The sequence below is a fragment of the Lonchura striata genome, chromosome 11 (genome assembly GCF_050655825.1).
Source record: "Lonchura striata isolate lonStrDom1 chromosome 11, ASM5065582v1, whole genome shotgun sequence".
Taxonomy (NCBI): Eukaryota; Metazoa; Chordata; class Aves; order Passeriformes; family Estrildidae; genus Lonchura; species Lonchura striata.
In genome coordinates, this window is record NC_140713.1 from 2,387,643 (window position 1) to 2,411,755 (window position 24,113).

The window sequence follows — 24,113 nt, forward strand, 5'->3', positions numbered from 1 at the left end:
CTCTGGGCTGCCAAAAAAGCACCACAGAGTGAGCAGAGAGGCCACAGGCTCCTCTCAGCTCCCACAGGGCATCTCTGCCTCGTTTCAGACCAATTCAGCCCCAGACTGAGGAGCAGCTCCTGTTCCTGGAGCTGTCCTAAATAAGAGTAATTCTCTTGGTCCAGCCCTGGGGTGTTTCAGCAGCACAATCTCCTGACGGCTCCTGCAGTGGCTGCTCTGCACCTTGATTAACCCTTTAAATAAAGGCCCCAGCAGCAGTGAGGCAGAGCTGAGTGACAGCTGCAGGAGCGTGCTGACATTTCTGGATTTTATCTTGCACTACCTCAGTGCTTTCCTTTTGTCCTCAGCACCAGAAAAGGCATTCTGAGAGGTTTGTGCTTTTTACACTGAAATGGTCCACAAAAATTGAGAAAGAAGGCACAGACTATCCCATCTTTGACACAAGGGTGGGGTTATTTCTCATGTGGCATATCCAGAGTTGTGAACTGCCCTCCAGCAGTTCCAGCAGCTAGATTAAGGAATGAGGGGTGTAAATATTAATGACACATTTCAAAGGAGAAAACTGAAATTTAAATAATGCTCAACAGTAAATGGCAAGTACGGGATAAATCAAGTCCTGAACACCCAACACGTGGCATTTATAATATTATCAGTAACAAAAGGCTAGAAGTACTTGATCAAATCCAGTAACCCTTGATAATTAGCTGGCCGAAATAAGAATCCTGATATAGTGCATGGAAAATTGTGGTTTAAACCTTCTAGCAGTGACCGTGTATGTGTGAGGGTATAGAAGGGAAGCATCATTGTATTATCTGCAAATCAACTAGTGTGCAAAAGCATTTACAATTGGATTAGATTATATTTTAAAACTATTAATGCTCCTTCCTCTTCCCACATCCCTTTTTCACTGCATCTAACCTTAAATTTTGAAATCTATGGGGTGGAAATGTAACCTTCCTGTCATAGCATGAGCCGGAAGACTGCCTATTAAAGGATTGCATGTGACTGAGCACAAGAAAGCTGTCAGCTATGGCAGGAATTCTGCTAAATGCTAAGGAATAGAGGCTAATGCTGAATAATGTCAGGAGCTGTAATCCTTCTGTAATCCTGTGAAACTGAGTAAAAACCCCTGGTAGCTCCAGAAAGTTGCAAACAACAGTAACTCAGACTGAAGACTGAAGGTGGCTCGTTATTTCAGACATAATGCAGTTAATTATTTGTAAGTGCTGGCTGCATGAACAATTTGTACCTTTAGGAGATATGAGGTATGATTTAAAAAGGCTTTGTTCTGTGTAAGCAAGCAAGTTTCAGTGTGGGTGCAAGTGTCATCCTGTAAGCCCAGCTGCTTATAGACTGGTGCTGGTCAGTGCTGCCCCAGCTGACAACAAAAGCCCTGAGGCTTCCCATGGGATGAGGAATTCCTGACTGTGTGAATCCTCTGGGAGAGGCTGCTGCACCCAGCTGCCAGAGCCACCTTTTCTCTCTGAATTACACTTTCCTCCCAGATCACATCCAGCGTAAGGAACAACAACGCCAAGTACATCATCGAGGGCGAGTTTGCCAACACCATCTTCAAGGTGGAGGAGACCAGCGGGGACGTCTATGCCTTCGAGAGGCTGGACAGGGAGAAGAAGGCAGAGTATGAGCTGACAGCCCTCATCATCGACAGAACCAACAACAGGTCCCTGGAGCGCCCCTCCAAGTTCATCATCAAGGTGTACGATATCAATGACAACGCCCCCGTGTTCGTGCAGAAGGTGTTCAATGGCTCTGTCCCAGAAATGTCACCAGTAGGTATGTCCCCCAGCACTCACCTCCCTCTTGGCTGGCCTTCAAAAGCACCACTTATATTAATATGCACCTTGAAAATGCTTCTCTAGGAACCTCAGTCACCAAAGTGACAGCTGTGGATGCTGATGACCCCACAGTGTCGGGTCATGCCACAGTGACCTACGAAGTCACCACAGGAGGTGAATATTTCACCATTGATGACTCCGGTAAGTCAAACACACAAATGGCCTTACACTTTATCCATACCCTACCCTTTGAAGAAAACACCGTTTCAAGGCTTTTTTTATTCTGGAAAAAAGGAATAATAATTCAAAAATATAATTTTAAACATGATTTAGAAAGGTTTTTCATCCACACTCTACAATGCCACTGTCTGCATCTGGAAATGAACTAATAAAACCAGGATATCAGCTGCCATGAACGCAATGAGAAGATAAAAGGTCATTTTTTTTCCCACCTGTGGAAAGATTGGCCAGGAGATGAGTTCATGTTTTCAGTTTAGCACAGATACTGTTCCAGTGACCAAACAGGAAAAGGGAATACACAAATTCAGAAGCAGCATTCAGAAATAATAATTTACTTTCCTAAACTTTCTAGCTTAAATTTTGCCCAGTTTTTAAACCAATGTCAGTATCTCTTGTAACCACAATAGTTTGCTAGAGCAAAGACAACAGGTAAAGAGGTTAAAGATCCATGAAAAGGAATATTCTGCATGAGCTCTCCTAAATATTCCATCAGGCAGAAAAATTTCTAACATTTCTTGAAAAATAGCACTGTAAATTTGATACTTAAAGCTGAATGTGTAAAAATAAAAAAAGATAAAAATTTGCTGTCAAAATTGAAAATATGTTGGACATGCTGCAAAATCTTATTGTATCCAATATTATTTTTTCACAGGTGTGATTTATACAAAAGAGCCTAATTTAGACAGAGAGACCAAGTCAACGTATGAGATTGTTGTTCAAGCCAAAGATGCTCCGGGTTTCTCCGGGGATTCCAGCACAGCCACGGTGATCATCACTTTGTCCGACATCAACGACAACTTCCCAGTGTTCAAACACTGTGAGTGCCACAGCCCCTGACCCACCCTGGAACCAAGGGCTGGCACGAGCTCAGCTCACGGTCCAGCACAATTCAGCTTTCCTTAAAAACAGCCAAAAGAACTTTACACGCTCAGAAGCTCTTCTGTGTTTCAGCCAGAGCCACGTTTCCTGGGCGATGCACACCTAGAGCAGAAAACAAAAATCAGTATTAATTTTACCCCTTTGCTAAGGATCTTGACAATTTGGGGTATTATTTGTACTTTTACATGTCTTAGAGATACACAATGCTAAATTTTCAATGAAGTATTTTTATGTGCTTCTGTCAAGTGAGAACAGTTTTAACTAAGTCCTAACTTCCATGTACACACTCCTTATGTATTTTTCTTTTTTTTAACAGCATCATTTCACTTTAAAGTTCCTGAAAACATTTCAGTTGGAGGAGAAGTTGGCAGAGTCAAAGTAGAAGATATTGATGAACCACAGCACAGAAATACAAGATACAGCTTTATCCAAGGAGAGTTCAGGGACACCTTTGACATTGTAGCAAATCCATACACAAATGAAGGAATCTTTAGGCCAAAGAAGGTATTTTTCTCCATAACAAAGATGATTATTGTGGTTGTCCATGTGTAACAAGTGATTTTTTGGTTTAGGACTATCTGCAGGAAAAAACGGAAACACATGAAAGTCAGCATGAAATATATTGATCCTGAACACCAGCTCTCCAAGCTCTGAGAGAAGAGCTGATGATTACTAGTCCTTTTCAATGTCCAGACCTGAAAAACTCCAGAATTACTGCAGAGGGCAGTGGGGGCTGTGTTAGATATTCAGGTTAGGTGCTTTGGGTTCCTTTCAAACTTCAAGTAGTTGGATGCTTCAAAGAGGCAGTGATTTAAGAGTTGAACCAATTGGCCAAGTCAAAAATCCTTCCCTTCTGAAGCCCACCTGAAACCAAAGCAGAAAATGTGAACAAGTCCACCTGACCTCCTTTCTAAAAGTCTCTTTGTAGTTTGGAATTTGCTCCAATCTGAGCCACAGCTCCCTTACTTTCCTCAGGGTGAGGAAAGAACTTTTTTTAAGAGCTCCCCCACTAATTTCTTATGTCTTTAAGACTTTTCAAAGCCTTTTTTTGGATCTGTTCTTTGTATTTTTAAAATTCTCAAACATACATGATTTGTACCAGGGGACTGCTGCAAAGCATTGCTAAACTGAGACTTCATTGATTTTATTGACTTGCTTTAAAAAAAAAAAGGAGGAGAGAGGACTATAAATCAGCTCCTGTAATCCTCAGACTGACAGGAATGTGTTTTTCCCTTCCAAATGTCTCTCTGTAACTGCTAAGACTAGAAATGTCATTAAGAAGAGAAAACTTTCAGGAAAAACAGTACCAAGGATTTCAAGACTGGCAGTAAAATCCTTGGCCGTGGTCACGCTGGGTATGAGCGGCTCTCCTTCACCAGGTGCAGCTCTTGCCCAGCTTCCCAGGAGCTGGAGAATGCAGTGCCTGCCCAAAGGAGGAGCAGCCACAGACCCCACACACCCTCCCAGAGGGATTTGGAACCAGCTCTTCCTTTTCCTCTAGTGGGCAAAGTTCACCCTGTTTTCAACGTGATTTTGGCTATGCACACATCGTAATTTTAAATACACAACTATGTGAGATAAAATGTCAGCTGCTGGGCAAGTCCCATCACTTCCCCTTGCAAAGTCTACTCAAAGAGGAAAACAAGAGTCACCATAACTGCTGTGCATCCCAGCGTTTATCCACTCTCAAGTGGTAGAACATAGGAAAATTTGAAAGGAGAATTTCTTTCTGCCTGAGCTTCTGGCCTTCCTCCCATTGTGCGATTCCTTTTGTAGTCTCAGGCAAGGGGAAAAACAGGGAAGAGGATGTCATTTATCACTGAATGCCCCAGCTGTCAGCCAGTGCAGATCTGCAATTTGCCTTGAGTGCCTTCAGAACACAAAGCATAGCCAAGAGGAGAATCTCTTCCCCAGCCTTTGGGGGACAGGAGCTAACCAAGTTTTGGGAGTTACAGCATTATAAAAAGACAATTATTTAACCCAAAAGAAAATTACTTTGCTGAACCTAAACTACTGAATGAATCTGTGCCACACCAGAGGTACCTTGAGCCACGCTATGATAGAGAAGTTTAGCTGGGAAATGCTCTCCTATGGGTCTAACCAAGATGGAATTTGGTAACATTGCCAAACATGAAATAGAGCACAGATCTTAAATCTGCACAGAGAGCCAATGGAAAGTTTGCTTAGATCACCAATGAAAGAATATCTTTAACTGTCTTTTTGTTTTTAGCCCCTGGACTTCGAAACAGTGTCAGAATACAGGTTCAGCATCGAGGCCACAGACCCCACCGTGAACCTTCGGCATTTCAAGCCCGGCAACCCCCGGAGCATCGCGACCGTCACCATCGAGGTCACCGACGTGGACGAGCCTCCCGTCTTCACCAAACCCTCTTACGAGTTCAAAGTGAGGGAAAACCACGCAGAAGTAAAAACTCTTGGTTCAGTTCATGCCGAGGACCCCGACGCAGCTAAACGGAAAATCAGGTAAGACAACACCAGCTTTAGCAATTCTATTTGAAAGTGCAGAATCCATTAATAGCACCAGGAATTTAAGATTTTGGCCCTATTTTTTTAGAATCTGCATGCCAACCAAAACAAAACAAAAAAAAAATCCAATTTAATTTTTCCAGCACTGCAGCCATGGCTATATGTGCTCACCAAAAGCTGAACATAAATTTCATTTACCCATATAATTACCACATGGACTTACTGATTTAACACTTGCACATTTAGGGAAAAAATATAAACTTGGATATTTTTTCATGGTTATAATTTAGTGTTTGTTTTTTTTTAATTGTAAGAGTTCTCTCAGTTATCTGCTTAGAGAAGAAAATAGACTTCTGAAATAGCAAAGTACAATAATATGGAATCTCTTCTGACAGATGTATTTCATTCTCCCAGCTTGCATAGTTTTAGGGCAATGTTCTCAGCCCTCCTGGTCAAGATAATGTAATTTGTCATATAAGAACTCTCTGACCTTCCTCTGAGAAGAAATGAAATGAGACACAGCATTCCCAGCCGTGCATTGACATATGTTGTTTTAAACAAAATCCAGATATATTCAGCGTAGAGCAAATCCTAATGGAGACTACATCAGGGTATCAAATAATGGAGTAATTCAACTTCCCAAGCCTCTGGACAGAGAATTCAGCTCCTCATACAACATCACTGTGGCAGCTGTGGAGATCCTTGAAGATGGTAAGTGCCACCCATTTCCCAGTTTGAAAGAAATCTGCTACACCTTTCCAGCAGGGCTGGCAAAAAGGAAAGGCACAACCTGACCGCCTGTCCCTGCTGAGCTAGGAATGAGAGGAGTGCTTCAAGGTTCTCAGCAGCATCTTCCCAATCAGACAAGTCCCTACAAATAGGTCACAGATAATTTCAAGATTTGACTGCTGGCTGTGCTCAGCTCCAGGGAGGCAGGCCAGTCCCAGCTTGGTTTGATATTTCAAAATATAAACATGGACTGTCCTGTGCCTGTTGCTTTAGTGTCAGAGAATGATGCTCAATCCATCAGCATGCAGTGGGAAGAACCAGGAAGACATAATCTACAGTCATTTTACTCCTGAAAGATCCTTGATGATTTAACCACTTTGAGTGGTTTTAGGAAAATGTCTAAATCTCAGAGGAAAAGTCGAAGTTATGATGGAGCTAGAAATTCTTTATCATGTGGAGGGCACAGAAGGGGGCACAAGGTGTGGGAAGGGGAGTTTAGCCAGCACTGGGCTCCAGGCTGGGACCTGTACCCCGCTGTCATTCCAGGCCGACTTTCCGACAGAGAGTCACACGCCCACGTCCACGTCATCGTTGATGATGTCAATGATAATGCTCCAGAACTTGTCTCTCCTGAGGAACCCCGAGTGTGTGAAAATGCAGCACCTGGGAAGGTGAGACAGGGAGAGCTTTTCCCTGAACCCTGAATTACTGCTTGTCAGCTCAAGTGAAAGATGTCTTTTAATAAAAGCGAGTCTCAGTTTTCATGCCAAAACACCCAATCATTTCACTGATTTCCAAAACATCAGTGATCAGAAATATCTCTTAAGGATATTGCAATGCTGGAATATTGACTTTTATTTGCTTGCACACATGGGCTGCACTGCGTCTCTCCCCCCAGGCTCTCACATCTGTGTATTAACAGTTGAGCCATGAAGGACAGTCAAGCTTTGCACAGCAAGAATTAGCAACTCAGTTCTATCACACAGATACTTGAACGTGATACTGAGGAGGAAACTATTTCAAACTAGTAAAAGAAACATTGCTGCATTGAACATTATTTTGTAGTCATAGAGTCCATGGATCTACACATACAAATTGTTACTACTTGGCACAATGTTGGTATTTTGGATTTATGTGTCTGGCCTCAGACACAAGCGTTCAGCCTGTACTGTAATATTTGTTTGATTAAAACACTTTGTGTCATGGTTTAGGGGAGGTACTCCCCAGTTTAGTGTTCCCACTGAACAATGGGAAACCCCAAACCACACGTCACTCACTCACCCTCTTTTCCCCTACAGCAGGATGGAGAGGAGCACAAAAAGGAAATTTTTGTGGGCTGAGATAATTTCCTGGAAACAGCAATGAGATAAGAAAATAAACAGTAATAGCAACAATATAAATAACAGAAATGTATATATAGAAAAAAAAAATAGAGAGAGTGCAGAGCAGCTACACCACCCAACGTGCTCCCTCTGGCTCAGCACCAGCATTATCCCACCATTCCCTCCATCACACCTGCTCAAATAGAAGGAACTCCTTCTCCAGGAAGAGAGAGTTCCTTTCCCCTCCCAGCTACTGGGAAAAAATTAACTCTTTCCTGGCTGTAACCAGGACATTTTGTCATGCCTGGACTATCTGATAGAATATGCAAGGTATTAATTTCACCTTTAGCTTAATTTTTAAAATACCTTTGGGATATAACCAGACACATTTTTTGTATTTTATACACCTAATGTACATCAGGTTGAAAATTTCAAAACCCAAGAATGTCCTTCAAGCATGGCAGTTTCAATGTCATTCCAAGAATGACAGTCACACATCAGTGTAGGCTGAGGACTTTGGAAGACACCATCTTAGACACTTCAACAAGCCATATGTTTTTTTAAATGAGACTTTTTTGTGTTTTCATTATGCAAAATTTGAAGAGGCAAAACTGCTCTTTTTGAAGACCCACAAAGAAATTTCTCACCTGAAAAAACTTGAAGAGGAGTATCCTGAGATGTCTGCGTCCTGCCCTGAAACTGAAGGGTTACGCAGTCCAGCTCAAATAGTCCACATGCTTTATCAGTGGAGGCAATATGCACTGAAAACTGTGACCTCTTCCATCCTCCAGGTGATTGTCAGGATTTCAGCTGTTGACAAGGATGAAACATCCCCCAGAGGTTTCTTCAGATACTCGCTGGCCACAGAAGACAGCAACTTCTCCCTGATTGAGAACTACGGTAGGGTATCCCTGAAATCCCTTCCTCAGCTACAGGACCCCAGGGCTCAGGGAAGAAAAGCTGTAGCACTGACCTGTGGTTGGTCTAGCTGAGCTAAGTAACTCTTTATTTTTAAAGACTGAACATATTGGGGAAAAAAGTATGTTTAATGAAACTGAAGTTCCACTGTTTCCCGAAAGGCTGGCACTGTCTAAGGGGAAGAGGCACCAGCTGACTGGTGATCTGTGAGGACAGTCTGGTGGAGATGATCACCTAATGGAGTGTCCTTACTTCTTCCAGACAACACGGCTAACATCACTGTCAAATATGGACAGTTCAATCGGGAACTGGCCAAATTCCACTACCTGCCTGTCCTCATCTCAGACAACGGCGACCCTGACCTCACCAGCACAAACACCCTGGTCATCAGTGTCTGCAAGTGCAACGAGAAAGGCAACTTCACCTTCTGTGAAGAGAGGGCAAAGCAGGTTGGCGTCAGCATACAAGCACTGGTGGCAATTTTTATCTGCATCTTCACAATCATTGGTGAGTATCTGACTTTTGGAATGTTCTCTGCACTACAGTGTGAGGATTGTTTTGTTTTCTTAGCTGAGATCTACAAAATCTTTGTGGCTATGAAATGGTCACGAAGCTAGAAATGTTGTACCTATTTCATTCATCTCACGTGCTCTTCCTCTCTGGCCTGTTAGAACAGCTTCAGCTGCAAAGCTGCTCCTCTAGACAGGCTATTGCACAGATGTATAATATACTTGATTTACTGGTACCAGCCTCATACACAGCTATAAAACAAGAAATTTGGGCTGGAGCAGTAACAACAGGATTTCTTGTTCCTATGGCACAACCAGTCTGGAAACCCTTGAAGCAGTACAGTGAACATAAATACATTTGTAACAAATCAGCAGACCAGTACCTGTTTGCTGCATTTGAAATCTATCAGAGAAGACTGAGTACCTTTTCCTTGCCTGAGAATTGGCCTGTCTTACAAGTACCACATAAGTAGCATGTGATGCTTGGCATTAAGAGTTCAAGGCAGTAGTTTATTCTATGACCTTGTGACACCGTGCATTTGTACTTGTGACTCCAGCTCAAGACTCAGAGGACTCCAGACTGTCCAGAATGAACTCCTTCAACTAATCCTACAGTTAAATAGAAATTTTAACTAGTTTTTAAATAAATATATGCTAAAAAAACACTCCAGAAAAAAAAACAAAACCAACAAGCACTTCAGATTATGTTACATATCTTAAATGCAATTTGTTTTAGCGTGTTACTTCACTATTCACACACGCTCATCTAAGTTTCCTTTGCAGTAATTGCGTTGCTGATTCTGCTGAGAAAGAGGCACAAGAAGGACCTGAGCGGGCTTGGGAGGAGCGTGGCAGAGATCCACGAGCAGCTGGTCACCTACGACGAGGAGGGCGGGGGCGAGATGGACACCACCAGCTACGACGTGTCCGTGCTCAACTCCGTCCGCAAGAACGGCCTCAAGGCAGAGGCCGCCCCCTCTCCCTATGCACAGGTCCAGAAACCTCCTGGGAACGTCACCCCTGGGGCTGGGGGCATGGAGATGATGATTGAGGTGAAGAAGGACGAGGCTGACAACGACAGGGATTTGCTGCCCTACGACACCCTGCACATCTACGGCTACGAAGGCGCCGAGTCCATCGCGGAGTCCCTCAGCTCTCTGGGCTCGGGCTCCTCAGACTCAGACATTGACTACGACTTTCTCAATGACTGGGGACCCAGGTTCAAGATGTTAGCTGAGCTGTATGGATCAGAACCAAGTGAAGATTTTGTGTATTAAGCTCAAACTAGCCATGAGTTTTGTCTCTCCCACTACAGATAGACACCAAGAGACTGCCAAAGAGGAACTCACAGCTCTTCCCTCAAGCCGTAGTAGGATTTCAAACAGGCATGGAGAAAGCCTGCAGTAGGGTTAAAAAGACACACAGAGATCACCTATATTAACTTCCCCCAGCAATACTGTCCTTGCTAACATTCATTTTTTGCCCCAAAATTCCTGCTCACTGATCTGTTCAAGTCTTCCAGAACACACCTTCTCTCCCCATCTTCCCCACTTCTCCTGGTTTTGTCCCAGTTTCTCCCTCAGTCTCTCCTCCTGTGCTGCTTCCATGCACATGCACCCAAGGTCACCCTCCGCTGGGAGAGAGGCTCAGTGCCATTGGGAGGGGATGTTTTAACCCGCCTGTATCTCCAGCTGGCTGCTTTGCCTGCCCCTCTTGCAACATCTTTATTGACATTCCACATTTATGCTCATCCAGCAGAAGAGAGGAGGAACATATGGTCTATCATTTAGTATTAGAAATTATTCCATCACTCTCAAAAAGAAGCATTACTTTTTCCTTCTTTCTCTTCTATTAATTATTTTTGCTTTATAGCCTTCTACTACATCTATGAGTTAGTCAAGATAAAATTAGACAGGATTTTTAGACACACAATCTGGTTTAATCTGTCATTTTTAACAGCCTAATGACAATTTCAGGCACATTTCTGGCATGCTAGAATATGCTCTAGCTAGCAGCAAAATTGTTTTTTCACTCTGTAAATGGGATCTCACTGTTACTCAATGGAACATATCCTGCAGGGCAGGAAATGTGGAGATCAGAGGAATGTCAAGATTCCAATACTGTAAATCTCTCTAGATGGAAATACAGGTCTCTAGATTTCTAAAGAGGTTGAATAGGGGGTTTGTTCAGCATTATTAAAGCAAGAGCATTTTTCAGGGACAAAAAATGAAGGGTCGCATTACTGTGAAACTGTTGTGCTTTTTTTCTAAGCAGGTACTGTAAAAGGAGTATTTTCCACCTAGGAAAATACTGTAGACTCCCAAACTGCTACACTCCCACACACTGGGTTGCATAAAAGCACCACAAATGTAAGGATGGCTTGGAGCTGCAGCCACCACATCCCTGGAAAGGGACTGTGTTCAGTTTCCCACCTGATGAAGAGCCACAGAATGACCAGAACGAAACTTCCCACATTGGAAGGGACCCAGCCAAAAACATTTTGGGAAAAGTGGGTCCCTTGGGACCATGGCCTGTCTCTGGCTTCCAGCAGTGAAGAGTCCTGTTATCTCCAACAGGAACAGAGCCTACTACACAGATCCTCCACTGTGCAGGATCTGTGCTGGAGCTGTATGTATTAGTTTAGTTGATTTGATTATTTAAATCTGGTAGCTAACCAAATAATACTAAATCTTTTTTTTTTTCTTCTTAAACAAATATAGTGGAACCTCTCCAATTTGCTTTTTACTTGTTCACATCATCTCCAATTCACACTCCCTTCCCCCAGAATGTTTTCTCGGCAGGAAATAACAATGCACAATAATGGTCTCACACTGCTCCTCACTGCTGTAAAAAGTTGTCCCATGCAATATTTGGCTGGACACTAATACATCAACAATGTAATCACTCAAATTTTCAAATACAAACTAGAGGAAAACTGAGGAGAATTCTGTCCATTGGTCAAATCAGCCTTACATCCTATTCTTTGTTTTTTAAAAGTACATTTTAGGGTGACAGCCTTGGTTTTATTTTGAATGGGCTCATTCTGTTTTACTTATTCCAGCCAGCAGAATGTGCTCTAGGGGTTCCACATATTTGTGTATTATAAGGAATGCTAACTAATAATACTTACAGTTTAAGGATTTTGTCAGTACCTGTGGTATTGGCTATCAGCAGGTAAAGTTAGTTATAAAATTATTTAGTGCAGTAAGTCAAGTACTTTGGTAGGTATCAGCCAGATTCTGTTACTTGGAATTGCTATTTTTAATCCTGATTTTTTTTAAAGTTATTTTAAGGAACACTGTATCCATTTCCAATGTATATGATGTTTGCACTGGATGGTTTCTTTTTATATTCCTGTACTGTATTATGTTGTTTTTTTACTACATAAAAGCCAATCTTTTACTACATAAAAGGCAAGTTTGGATTTTCTGTGCATTAACGGGTTTCACTCAGGAGACACTATCAGGCTCTCTGCCACAGTGCACCCAGCCAAGGAAACGCTGCAGGTGAGCCCAGCCTGGGCACCACTCCCGAGCATCTCCTGCACAGGCAGCTTGCTCCCGCTCCCTGCACGGGAGCACAGCAGTGCAGCTGGAGCTGCGCCCTGTGGGGCTCTGCCGGCGCAGAACCTGCACAGAACCTGCTCAGAACCGGTACAGAACCGGTACAGAACCAGTACAGAACCTGCACAGAACCTTCACAGAACCTGCTCAGAACCTGCACAGAACCTGCTCAGAACCTACACGGAACCTACACAGAACCGGTACAGAACCAGTACAGAACCAGTACAGAACCTTCACAGAACCTGCTCAGAACCTGCACAGAACCTGCACAGAACCTACACGGAGCCTGCACAGAACCTACACGGAGCCTACACAGAACCGGTACAGAACCAGTACAGAACCTTCACAGAACCTGCTCAGAACCTGCACAGAACGTGCTCAGAACCTGCTCAGAACCCAAACCTGTACAGAGCCTGAACCTGCAAAGAACCTGTATAGAACCTGTACAGAACCTGAACGTGTACAGAACCTGCACAAAACCCAAACCTGCGCTGTCGGAACTTAACATGTCTCTCAGACATTTTTAGAGGTTCCAGGCCTTGGTCAGAGGCATTCTAGACCCTGGCAGACAGCTGGAAACAGCTGTGATTTTGAGTTTGAGCCATGGAATGAGTTACCAACTTTGGAGGTGGAACAAGCAGTCACAAAAGATTAGATAGGATAGTAAAAGTAGTTACAAAACAGAGGGGAAAAATTTTTAGTTTTGTACAGGGGTTTTTTAACATTTGTACAGGGGGGTTTTTACTTTGTACATGGGGGTCAGAAGTTCTAAGATGGAGGAAAGTGGGCTGATCCTGTTCTTCCTTGCCTCCATGTTCTTGGTGATATTGGCGCTCACAGATTGATTTAGAGTAGAAAAGCACTTTGTAATATAGGTAGTAGGTATTGGGGGAAAACTATAAATATGTAATACATAATATATCATATAAAAGATAGCAGCAGCCCTGGGCGGGGGAGAGAAGAAGAAGACAGCAGACAGGGACGATGTCAGGGTGTGTGTGTGCCTCTGCCCAGGCCGCTGACCACAGCCCAAGAAGACAATCTTTTAGATAACTCACAATAAACTGCCTTGAGACTGAACAGGAAGAGCCTGTGGAGTTTTTCTTTGGAATCACAGGTTGGAGGAGGAATTTCACCACCACATGGGACCCCAGAATAAGGCCGGGGTTCCCACACTGCACAGAACCAGTACCTGCACAGAACCTGCACAGAACCTGAACCTGCACAGAACCTGAACCTGCACAGAACCTGAACCTGCACAGAACACCCTGGGCTACAGAACCTGCACAGAACACCCCAGGGTACAAAACCCTCCAGCTTCCTTCCTCGGGACTGGCACAGAACAGACACAACAAAATGCATCGGTGCCAGAAAATAAAATCACCCCTACATGTGCAGCTTTAGGCAGCACAGCTCCCCACCTTCTCATTTTGCTGCTGATAATGACTACCCCAATATATTCCCAAGATTAATCTAGCACTTTACAAAAGATCACATCCATTTTTCCCAGATATGGCACTTATAATTTACAAAGCCCAGAATAAAGCAAAAAAGTTAAATTCCTTCACTGCTAATTGCCATGAGCAAACACCAGATCAAACACACTTTAGCACAAGTTGTATTAAAAACACAATAGATGTGCTAATTACGTTATAATGAAATGCATTTTTCCATAGAAAGAATTTGATTAAACAGCTACTAGCAACTTGTGGGAGAGAATCTCACAAAGGTTTTCATTATTCATTTAATTAATATGCACTTGAATCTCTTATCCCTAAAAATACATCATAAATTATTATTTTATTACATTCAGATCCAGAAGTTCATGCCATTTAATAAAGGTTTTTTTTACTCCTACCCCATTAGAACTTTTTATGAAGCAGTGGCTTGTGATGAGAATCCTTGATATCTATCAAAGCAGCAATGAAAAGCTGTTTGAATGTGAGCACCGGGCACACAGAGGCACATCCCAGGTAGGGCAGGTGAGGTAAGGTCCCCTTTTCCAGGCAAATTTACACCAGTCAGTGAAAGAACAATTCTATGATCCTATTGCAGTCCAGTGCTACTACAACAGCAAATCCAGGGAAAACAGAGGATTGGTTTCTAGAGGAAAAATCAAATCATCATTTCTGAGCTCTTTTTCTTCAAGAAGTGCATTCTTCCTTTCCTCCTTTCAGCCACAAGGTCTTGGAACATGCCCAGGAGGGCCCAGCCAGCCTGGCAGGGACACCTGCCCTGCACAGGAATTGTCACCCTGCCAGGGCTGACTGCAGCCTGCAAGGCCTCACTGGTTCTTGGAGCTCAGAATTCAGGGTATAGATCCACCTCTATACATTTATTTTGTATCTTTTCACTCCCCAGCATATGTCACATGCAGGGAAAATGCTCTGGTGGCAGTAAATATGATGATGTACTCTCTTATTTGGCTAGAAATAATAGTTACACTTACTATATTCCAGGTGAGGTTAGGACAAAAATAAATAATCACCATCCTTTCTGACCTATTCTCCCTTTTTCCCCCTTTTTAAATAAATGTTTCAAGTTGGAGAGAGTAAGAAATAAAACTCTGTTGGCTTTACTTCACAAACATTCTGGAATGAAATATATCACCAAGGTGATATCCTTCTCATTGAAATCCTCCCATTTCACAATCTTAGTGTACCACAAATCATGATGTCCTACCAGGAAATTAATAAGAGTCTGATCAGATCACAGTGGAAGATTTAGGCTGAGTCATCTCCATACAAAAAACACAGCAGAAAACAAAACCACAAAGACATTCTTTCAGGCTGCATCATAAAATAAGGAAAATAAAACAATATCCAGAAAATGCATTTATGAGCAATAAGCATGCACAGATCTTTGCTGACCTCTCTCACCTTCCTGACTTTGTTCCTGCCTGACCTAAAGGAAAAGGGAAAACCAGAAACTCCTTCCACTTATCCTCAGTGAGGAGCTGTCCCACCTGCTTCCCCTCAAGACTCTCTTAATTCATCCAGTTAACCCCTTCATCAATGCCACAATCAGTCAGAAATTTCTGGAACTCTTTAATTCCTCATTAAAAAAGGAAAGCCAGTGCTCTGGGTGAAGTCACCAGAACAAAGCAGGACAGAGCTCCCCAGGCAAACACATCCAGCAAACACAATCCCAGTGAAGTTTGCTAAAAAGTCAGAAACAGCTGCGCTGCACATGGTGCCAGGAGCTCTCGTGGCAGCCTCAGGAGCCCAAAGCCCAAACCAGAGCATTCCCACCTGGGGAGGTCACAGGCAGCCCCAGGTGCCCCCTCTGCTCTGCCCCACCAACTGCTCTGCACTGGGGCAGTGCAAAGAGCCTGAAACACAATTCCCAGCTCCAGCATTTCAAAATGGCTTTTCTAAACAGCTGTCTGGGCTTCCCTCTTCCCCTGAAATTCAGAGCAAACCCGAAGAACCTAAAAATGCCAAAGGCCTGAGCTGCACTTGGTGTGTCCCACAGCCCTAATGCGTGGAATCCCTGGCACTTCAGGGAACTTGAGCCTTGTCCCTGCTCCCAGCATCGGGACCCTGCCCTCCATCCCTCTGCTGGAACACTGCCCTTTATCCTCAGCATCGGGACCCTGCCCTCCATCCCTCTGCTGGAACACTGCCCTTTATCCTCAGCATCGGGACCCTGCCCTCCATCCCTCTGCTGGAACACTGCCCTTTATCCTGTGATCCCCATCTTGGCCCCGGGACCCTGCCCTCCATCCCCGCTCCTCAACACTGCCCTTTATCCTGTGATCCCCATCTTGGCCCCGGGACACCGCCCTCTACCCCATGTCCCGGCTCTCAGCATCAGGACAGTGCCCTCCATCCCGTGTCCCTGCCCTCGGGCCCGGGACACTTCTCTTTATCCCGGGACACTGCCCTCTCTTATTTAGCCCTGTCCCCGGGACATGTCCCTTTATTTCTTTATTCCATGTTTCCTTTATCTGTCCGATCCCGACCCAACCCGCGGCCCCGCCGCAGCCGCGCGGGCTGCAATGACCGCTGCTGGCCGCCAGGTGGTGCCCGACAGCAGCGCTGGGCACGGCCGCGCCCGGCGCTTCCCGAGGGATCCCGCGTGGATCCTCCATGGATCCTCCATGGGTCCCGTATGGATCCCGCGTGGATCCCCCGTGGATCCTGTGTGCATCCCGCGTGGATCCTGTATGGATCCCGCATGGATCCTCCATGGATCCCATATGGATCCCGCGTGGATCCCCCGTGTATCCCGCATGGATCCCCATGGATCCCGTATGGATCCCGTATGGATCCAGCATGGATCCCCCGTGGATCCCGCATGGATCCCATATGGATTCTCCATGGATCCCACGTGGATTCCCCATGGATTTCGTGTGGATCCCGTATGGATCCTGCATGGATCCCCCATGGATCACGTGTGGATCCCGTGTGGATTCCCCACTGATCCCCCACTGATCCCGCATGGATCCCATATGGATCCCTCATGTATTCCCCATGGATCCCATATGGATTCCCCATGGATCCTGTGTGGATTTCCCATGGATCCTGTATGGATCCCCGACAGATCCTGCGTGGATCCCTGATGGATGCCTAATGGATCCCCCATGGATTCCCCATGGATCTTGCATAGATTCCTCATGGATCCCCGATGAATCCTGCATGGATCCCCCATGAATCTCTAATTAATCCCTCAAGGATCCCTGATGGATCCCTCATGAATCTATGACGGATGCCTGATAAATCCCTGCTGCATTCCCTCTGCTGCCTGCTGCCTACCCACTCTGCTTCCCTTTGTGTCACCTCACACAGACCATGGTCAGTGAAATCAGGAATGCTCCGAAGGTCATTCCAAACATTTTATTCTTTAGTGCTGACTCAACAAAAACCCTCAGACATCTGTGGGAGCCAGGGAGGCTGCGAGGCTTGGATTTCTGATGGAGAAGGCCTGCACAGGCAGCTGTTCTGGAGCCATGAAGGGCAAGGGAAGAGCTCTGGGGAGGATGCCATCTCCAGATGTCTCCTTTAATCAGCCTCGGTCCAGACCACCCTCCCTGGGGCACGTTTGCCTGCTTGCCGGGAGGAGTAAGCACCAAATCCTGCTACTTTGACGCTGCAGTCTGGTTTGGGTGATGAAGATGTCCAACCCTACTTCTCTAGAATATTGTCTTTCCAAACCAAACTACAACTACTAAACAGGATTTCCTGAAGCAACACCAAATAATTTTTATCTTCAGTGACTCTTGGTTCTGTTTTGCCTTGAATGAGTTGGTTATGAGCACACACGCTATCCACTAATTACAATTTGTTAATTATTTCTATGTTGTAACCATGCAGCAAGACTTTCCCAAGTAGCCACAGAAACAAACCAGTAACAAAAATGCACGAGGAACCTTTCAGAGATCACCTAGAAGTTGGAAGTATTCACAGAAATCCTGTCACACAATTACAGATTAATAACTACCTGCAAGTCAAAGACTTCTTGCAAGTGGATCCAGGCCAGCACCTAAATCAGCCTCCATCCTCTGCTCAGATTACTGCAGCCCTGCTGATCCAGCAGCTCTGCCAAGCTCTCTGGAGAGAGCACAGTGGGAGAGGCTGGCTCTGCGTTTGGGATCCTGCAGATCACCTGCAGATCATCAGGGCCAACTCCAGCTGGTCAGCCACAAAGAACAGCAGCAAACACCCAGGTCAGCTTAAGCTCTGTTTGTGACATTCCACTGGGCTAAGGCAAGGAAATTAAGTGATTGTGCACACTGACAATGTGCCCCAAACAGCCCTGAACTGCAAGCAGAATGCAAAGGGAGGAGGAAAAAGAAACAGCAGCAGGTGAATTTGTAGGTCAAAAACAGGAGAGGGGAAAAATGTTATTTCTTCCTCTGACCCAAAAAGTTCTGCTGTACGCAAGTAGCAAATTCCCTGTGAGCGGAGCCAGCCTGGAGGGACAGAGCTCCCCATTGCTCAGCAGCAGCTGAGCCACCCCAGCCTGCTCAGCTCACACTCTGCTGCCCCACGGGTCCCCCCTGCTCCCCTCTGCCCCACAGGGTGTCCATGGCCCGATGACCCCAACCCTGCCAGACCTCCTCTGCAGAGCTGTGCTGCACAATGGCAGCACAGGTGACACCTCCAGCCCCTGCCTGGCAGCCTGGGCGTGCTCCAAGGCCGCCAAGGGCAGGTTCCCTGCACACATCCCTGCTGCTGGGTGTGCCATGCCTTGGAGCACAGCCTTCCTGGCTGAGGCATTCCTGCTGAACGGGAGGGAGGACGGATAATGACAGATATAGTGAGTGTGTGACCCAGCTGGGGAGGACAAGGAGCTCTCCTCTGTATCACCCAGCTGGGCGAGATCCATCCACATGGACACTGAAACTGCCCCAATGTCACTGCTGGCTGCTCCAGCTCTGGGGCTGGCTGAGCTCCCGCTCCTGCAGCAGTTTGCAATTGCAGAGACAAGCAGGGCCCTGCTCTCCATGGATTTCTGAGCCTGGGAATAACGTGAGCTCTGCAATTGCAGCCAGGTGAGGACCCAGGGCAGCAAAACCCACAGCCTTTGTGAGCAGTGCAGGCAGGACAAGGCTCGGATGGCCATGGCCAGTCCTGCTGCCTCCTAGAACTCAACAGCAGCTGCCAGCACAAGCAGAAGGCCAGGCTAGCAGGGATCCACCACAAAACTCAAGTGTGTGAAAGAGCTGGCACCAAGGAATGCACCTGGAAAGCCAAGGGATAGACACTGGGCAGTCAGAAATGCCAGGTGGCACGCTGGCAAAAAACCATTTTGTCACTCTGTTAACTTGGCAGCGCCCACTCGTCACCAACCTGAGAAATCACATCTTGAACAGCCACAGAGCTGCCCCTCAGGGCCTGCCTGGATCTGGCAAAGCTGCTGCTCAAGCCAGGCAGAGAAATCACTTGGAGGAAGAGCAGAGCATTAAACCCTTCCTGAAGGGCCATCAAAGAGCAGCCCTCTCTTCTTCCTTTGTGGGAAGAGCTTTGCATTAGCTGGAAAAATGAGTGACTCTCTTCAATCCTGGTAAAACAATCTTCACAATTAATTCCTTCCTATAAATAGGTGAGATTAAGCATTAACCCTAATCAGAACTGGGCTTCTTGGATTTTATCACTACTTCTGGATTTTTGTGCACACTGATGCAAGCACTGGGCCAGCAGACAGGGCTGCCTGTGGGCAGGGCTGTGTGTGACCCCTCTGCTGTCACATCAACCCCTCCTGAGGGACATGGAAACACCACACAGCCTTTTAGGAGAGGGGGATCTGGCAGGACATTAAATGGTGACCAAACTGACTATGCCAAGCTGGCTGCCTTTGGTATTTTAGGAGGAAATTAGAACCTATAAACACCATGCACTAATAAAGCCTGTTGGCCAGAGCAGAACTCGGGGCTTGTACCCTCACTGTGACACAGAATTCCTTTTCATCTCAGGTATATCAAGCAAGCCAATTTTTGCTTTTTTCACATCAAGTGTTCAAAGTGGAATTCCATTCTGAAAGGCCTTTCCCCTTCCTGTGCCACAGGAGCCACTCAGACACACTACAAGGGTTAGTTAGCATGCACCAAAGCATCCTGAACAAGGAATATTCTCTTATGTTTGCTCATTTTAAGATTAAATTTTTAGTACCACTCATCATTTTAAAGCAATTTCCAGGCACAAGAGAATTTTGCAAAAGATCTACAAAACCTTTAAGTAAGACATGCTCCCCTGCCCATATTTACAGCTCTGCATGACATATACAGCATTATTCCACTGCAATTAACAACGAACTTACAGCACACCACAGGAGGGGAACCTGCACCTCCACAGGTCCCTGTGACCAAGGGTGAGGGGTAACAGTTCACATCAGGGAATGTTAAAACAAGGCAGTCATACACACATCTGGAAGTTAAAATTACTCTCTTAAGCATTTATGATCCATGGCATAGCCACAAAGAGTATTTACAGCATGCAGAAACACTGGTGAGAAATAAAGATAATAAAGACAATGAGATGCTAAACATATGAACAACACACCTCATGTGGCTCCATATGGGAGGGGAAATATTTACTTTTAGGCAAGGGATTAAAGTTTCAGTGCCTTTTCACTCCTTTGATTCTGCCTCTAAGAATCATGTTTATCTTAGCCATTTGTAGTACTCACACCAGACCTTTAGTGCAGCTGCCAAATCACCCTTTTCCAAACCACAGTAAATAACCAACACTCGCCTGTTTTTCTTGTATAACTAAAACTATATACTTTTTAATTTCTACCCACCTCTGATGTTCTCAACCACCAGGTTCAGAGGCCTTCTGTGATTTTCCTGTCCTCCTCTGAGCACAGCACAACTACTTCATCCTGCAGGAATAAGTCTCTTAGTGAACTCAAAAGTATGTGTTGGCTATACTGGTGTTCATTATAGCTCATTTTCCCACAGGACAGTCTGCAAGGAGTCCACATGGCCACAGGCCTCTGGAAAAAATACAAATATATAAATATATATAATATATAATATATAATATAAATATATATAAAATATATAAATATATTACTCTACATGGGTGTGATTTGCACAGAGTTCCATGATTAGGAGAGCACAGTTTCACATCATGATGTTTGGACAAATGTTAAATCACAGCACAGCACAGCACATTGCAAGCACCAAATGAAGATCTGAGAACTGAGTTATAGGGCCCTGAAGATGGGTTAGGCCCATAAGTGCTCGTGGAAGCTGAATTACAGAGATCCTGCTGTATGGAGCTCTGCTGGACAAGCTATTCTAGTCCTTTCAAGAATGCTTTGCTGCAATGGGAACAGCCTGAGCTGCAATAGCAAGTTTGCAACATAGAGAACATTACAGCAGCTGATTTTATTCCTTCCAACAAACTAATTTCAAAAGTTTTTTTTCTTCTGATCCGCCTATCACTTGCCCTCGTCTCTAGAGAGCACAATTGTCTTTTTTCTGCCATTTTCAGTTAGTTGTGATTTTCAGATTCAGCTTGAATGAGCTTCATTCAATATCAAATAAGTATTTTTTCACATATTTCATTTATTTGAAGAAACTGAAGGTTTCCTACTGAATGCACTGCACCTAGGAAACTCTTCTCTTGCTAAGTAACAAAGAGCTGTGACACCTTACCAAGGAGTCTGAGAAAATTGAATTCCCACCAAAAGTAGCCAAAGGAAGGAACAAAACAGAATGAGTGAGGGACATTGAGAGAAATACATTTCCCAGCCATGGGTGGTGTGAGAACAATGCTCACTTTTAAAATTTCAAAGGTTTATTAAACCTTAACAAAAATACAACAAAAGGACTAAATAAGGGAAAATTACAGCAGTGATAGTATGGAATAAACCACCATGTGCTCATTTACAAAATGGATGTGATGCCTTGTGAAGGCTGACCTAGAACAGACACTAGACAGAGCTAAAGGATAAAGTAGGGATTTATTTAGAGGCCTCAATAGATCCACCTTGGGCAGCACTATCCAAAAAGGCCATAAAAATGGACAACCGGTCACGGGGTCTCTCAGTTTTATAAGTTCTGCTCCATTTGCACCTTGGAGTTCATTGTCCAATTACAGCTCCAGCCCAGGCAGTCCCATCTGTCTTGTTTTTCTCTCTCCAGCCCACGTTGTTTGTGGTCTTGGGCCTGAGATTTGGATCAGCTGTCTTTGGGTCCCCAGCTGCAGAAGGAATTGTTTTGTCTCCCTGCTCTGTGAAGAGAGTTTACCATCCCCTAATATGAAGCCTAGACTTACACACTAAAGCAGAACAGAATCTGAAAAATATAAAAGCTAAACCTGAGGCATCAGATGCTCCACCTTTTATACCTCTGGCTCCTCCTAAAGTCTTGTCAGTCGATTCCTTCCTTGCTGTCCAGGGGCACAGATCACTTTCTGACACCTTGATTTGAGGTCAGGTGCTGCCATAGCAAGAAGCCAACCCTCCCCAAATGCCCGGAGTACCAAGGCCATCCCATGATAACAATGCAAGGGGGAGGACACACTGCAGTAACATAACCATACATCTACAAAACTTCCCTTAACACACACAGAATGTTCACCCCTTAACTGTGAGAGCAAACCATCCCCTTACCCATCTACAACAGCAGAAGCCAAAAACAAATGCGAGTTCTCTCTTCTGAGAGCACAGTTTGTGCTTGCTCAGCTTGGAGTTTGTTATCCCTTCATCCCACCTTCCCAAACTGGAACTGCTCCCTCCACACCAGCACCTTGCTCTGCCTTACACCCCCACCTTTTCCAAACAAGAGCCCAAACCTCTCTTCTTGTTGCACTCTACCCATCCCAATGAACACCATGACGTTCCTATCTGAATTGATTAAATCTCCTTTGTTTTTCTACATTGTACAGAATGAGACACTCCCTACAGCTGAAAAATAGCAGCAGAGCCACAAGGAAACTCTGCCCTCTTTGGCCATGTCAGATCCCCAGAGTCAGGGACAGCAGCACCTGATCAGAGCCTCCCAGCACAGATCTGACCTGCAGAGAGCAGATCTTTTCAGCGTCCATCAGCTTTGATGTTCCAATTGACTCATCTTTGAAGGCAAGACATGATGTAAGCCAAGGTTTGTATAGAAACCTTCTCATCAACGTCTGCATTTATCCTCAGCCTCTTAATGCCATGTTTCAGTATTAAGGCATTTTGTTCAATCCAATCTCTAGATACAGCTGTTCCAGGATTCTGATTTTTCTCACAAATAATCCTGTTTTTCACCTAATGGCCTAGAGTGCTATAAAAAAAAATAGATAATTAGCTCAACTGATTGCTTATTTTTTTAATAAACATTCTAAAATGTAAGTGATGATTGTGGGGCTATATATACCTAAGGAGTAAATACAATCATATCACTTGAATTTTTCTTAATGTCATTTATAAAACCCCTTAATTGGCTTTCACATTTGTGACTGTTAATTAGCCTTTGCATTTGTAACTGTTTTAAAGTTACTAATTTAATTAATGAAAAGTGTTCAAGTTAATGAAGTAAATATTAAAAGGTCACTATAAAGTTATACCAGTTAACCTCAATGTTCCAAATAAATGTTTAACTATTTTGTTAAAGTAGTTAACAATTTTAATAAGCATGATCACTATTTTTATAAACCATTGGTATTAAATGAATTACTGTTCATACATTATTTGTACATTCAATGATCTTTTTTCAGTATCTCATTTTCAAAGGTCATAGTGCTGTTTCCTCTCACCACCAGCAAGCAGAACTTTACAATTTTTAACCTACTCCAGGAGACTTGCAAGGTGACTCCATGGTAACTGTGCATAGAAATGAGAGATTTCCCACCAAAAACCTCATCCCACTGCAGTGGCAGTGAACTTTGGAGAGAAGATCGTCCCTCCCTTTCCATCAGCCCCAGTCACCAGCGGCTGTGGGGCAGAACTGCCAGCATGGGCTGGGGGCACCACGAGTATAAAAGGAGTAACCTGACCTGAAAAACGTCTTGTGTCTGTGGCTCTCAGACTGCGAGGTAGCTGCAGCAAGGGAGCCAGCACTGCCAGCTTCAGTCAGCTTCTCTTTTTAGGGACTTTTCCACAGGTTTGAAGGCAGAACAGCTGCATTCACTGCAGTGCCGTTGGGTTCTTGCCTTAGGTCTGAACGCCGGTTCAGCCAGGGGATTCCGTAATCCTTGGAGCTAGGATTCTTAATTTTTCTTTCTCCCTTTTTAA

The 24,113-nt window shown here is 44.6% G+C and overlaps 1 protein-coding gene across 3 annotated transcripts in view; it reads left to right on the forward strand.

The window, feature by feature from the left end:
- Positions 1-12,292, forward strand: part of CDH5 (cadherin 5) — a 28,591-nt gene extending 16,299 nt beyond the window's left edge. For 2 of the 3 annotated variants that reach the window (XM_085589356.1, XM_085589357.1), the window contains exons 3-12: positions 1,506-1,794; positions 1,881-1,997; positions 2,689-2,853; positions 3,232-3,419; positions 5,146-5,399; positions 5,971-6,113; positions 6,678-6,802; positions 8,245-8,353; positions 8,633-8,878; positions 9,652-12,292. In XM_085589356.1, coding sequence (XP_085445482.1) covers positions 1,506-1,794; positions 1,881-1,997; positions 2,689-2,853; positions 3,232-3,419; positions 5,146-5,399; positions 5,971-6,113; positions 6,678-6,802; positions 8,245-8,353; positions 8,633-8,878; positions 9,652-10,157 — 2,142 coding nt within the window. In that variant the 3' untranslated portion in view covers positions 10,158-12,292. The remainder of the gene's footprint in view (positions 1-1,505; positions 1,795-1,880; positions 1,998-2,688; positions 2,854-3,231; positions 3,420-5,145; positions 5,400-5,970; positions 6,114-6,677; positions 6,803-8,244; positions 8,354-8,632; positions 8,879-9,651) is intronic. The other variant, XM_021534735.4, reaches the window with a different exon arrangement.
- Positions 12,293-24,113: the final 11,821 nt, after the last annotated feature.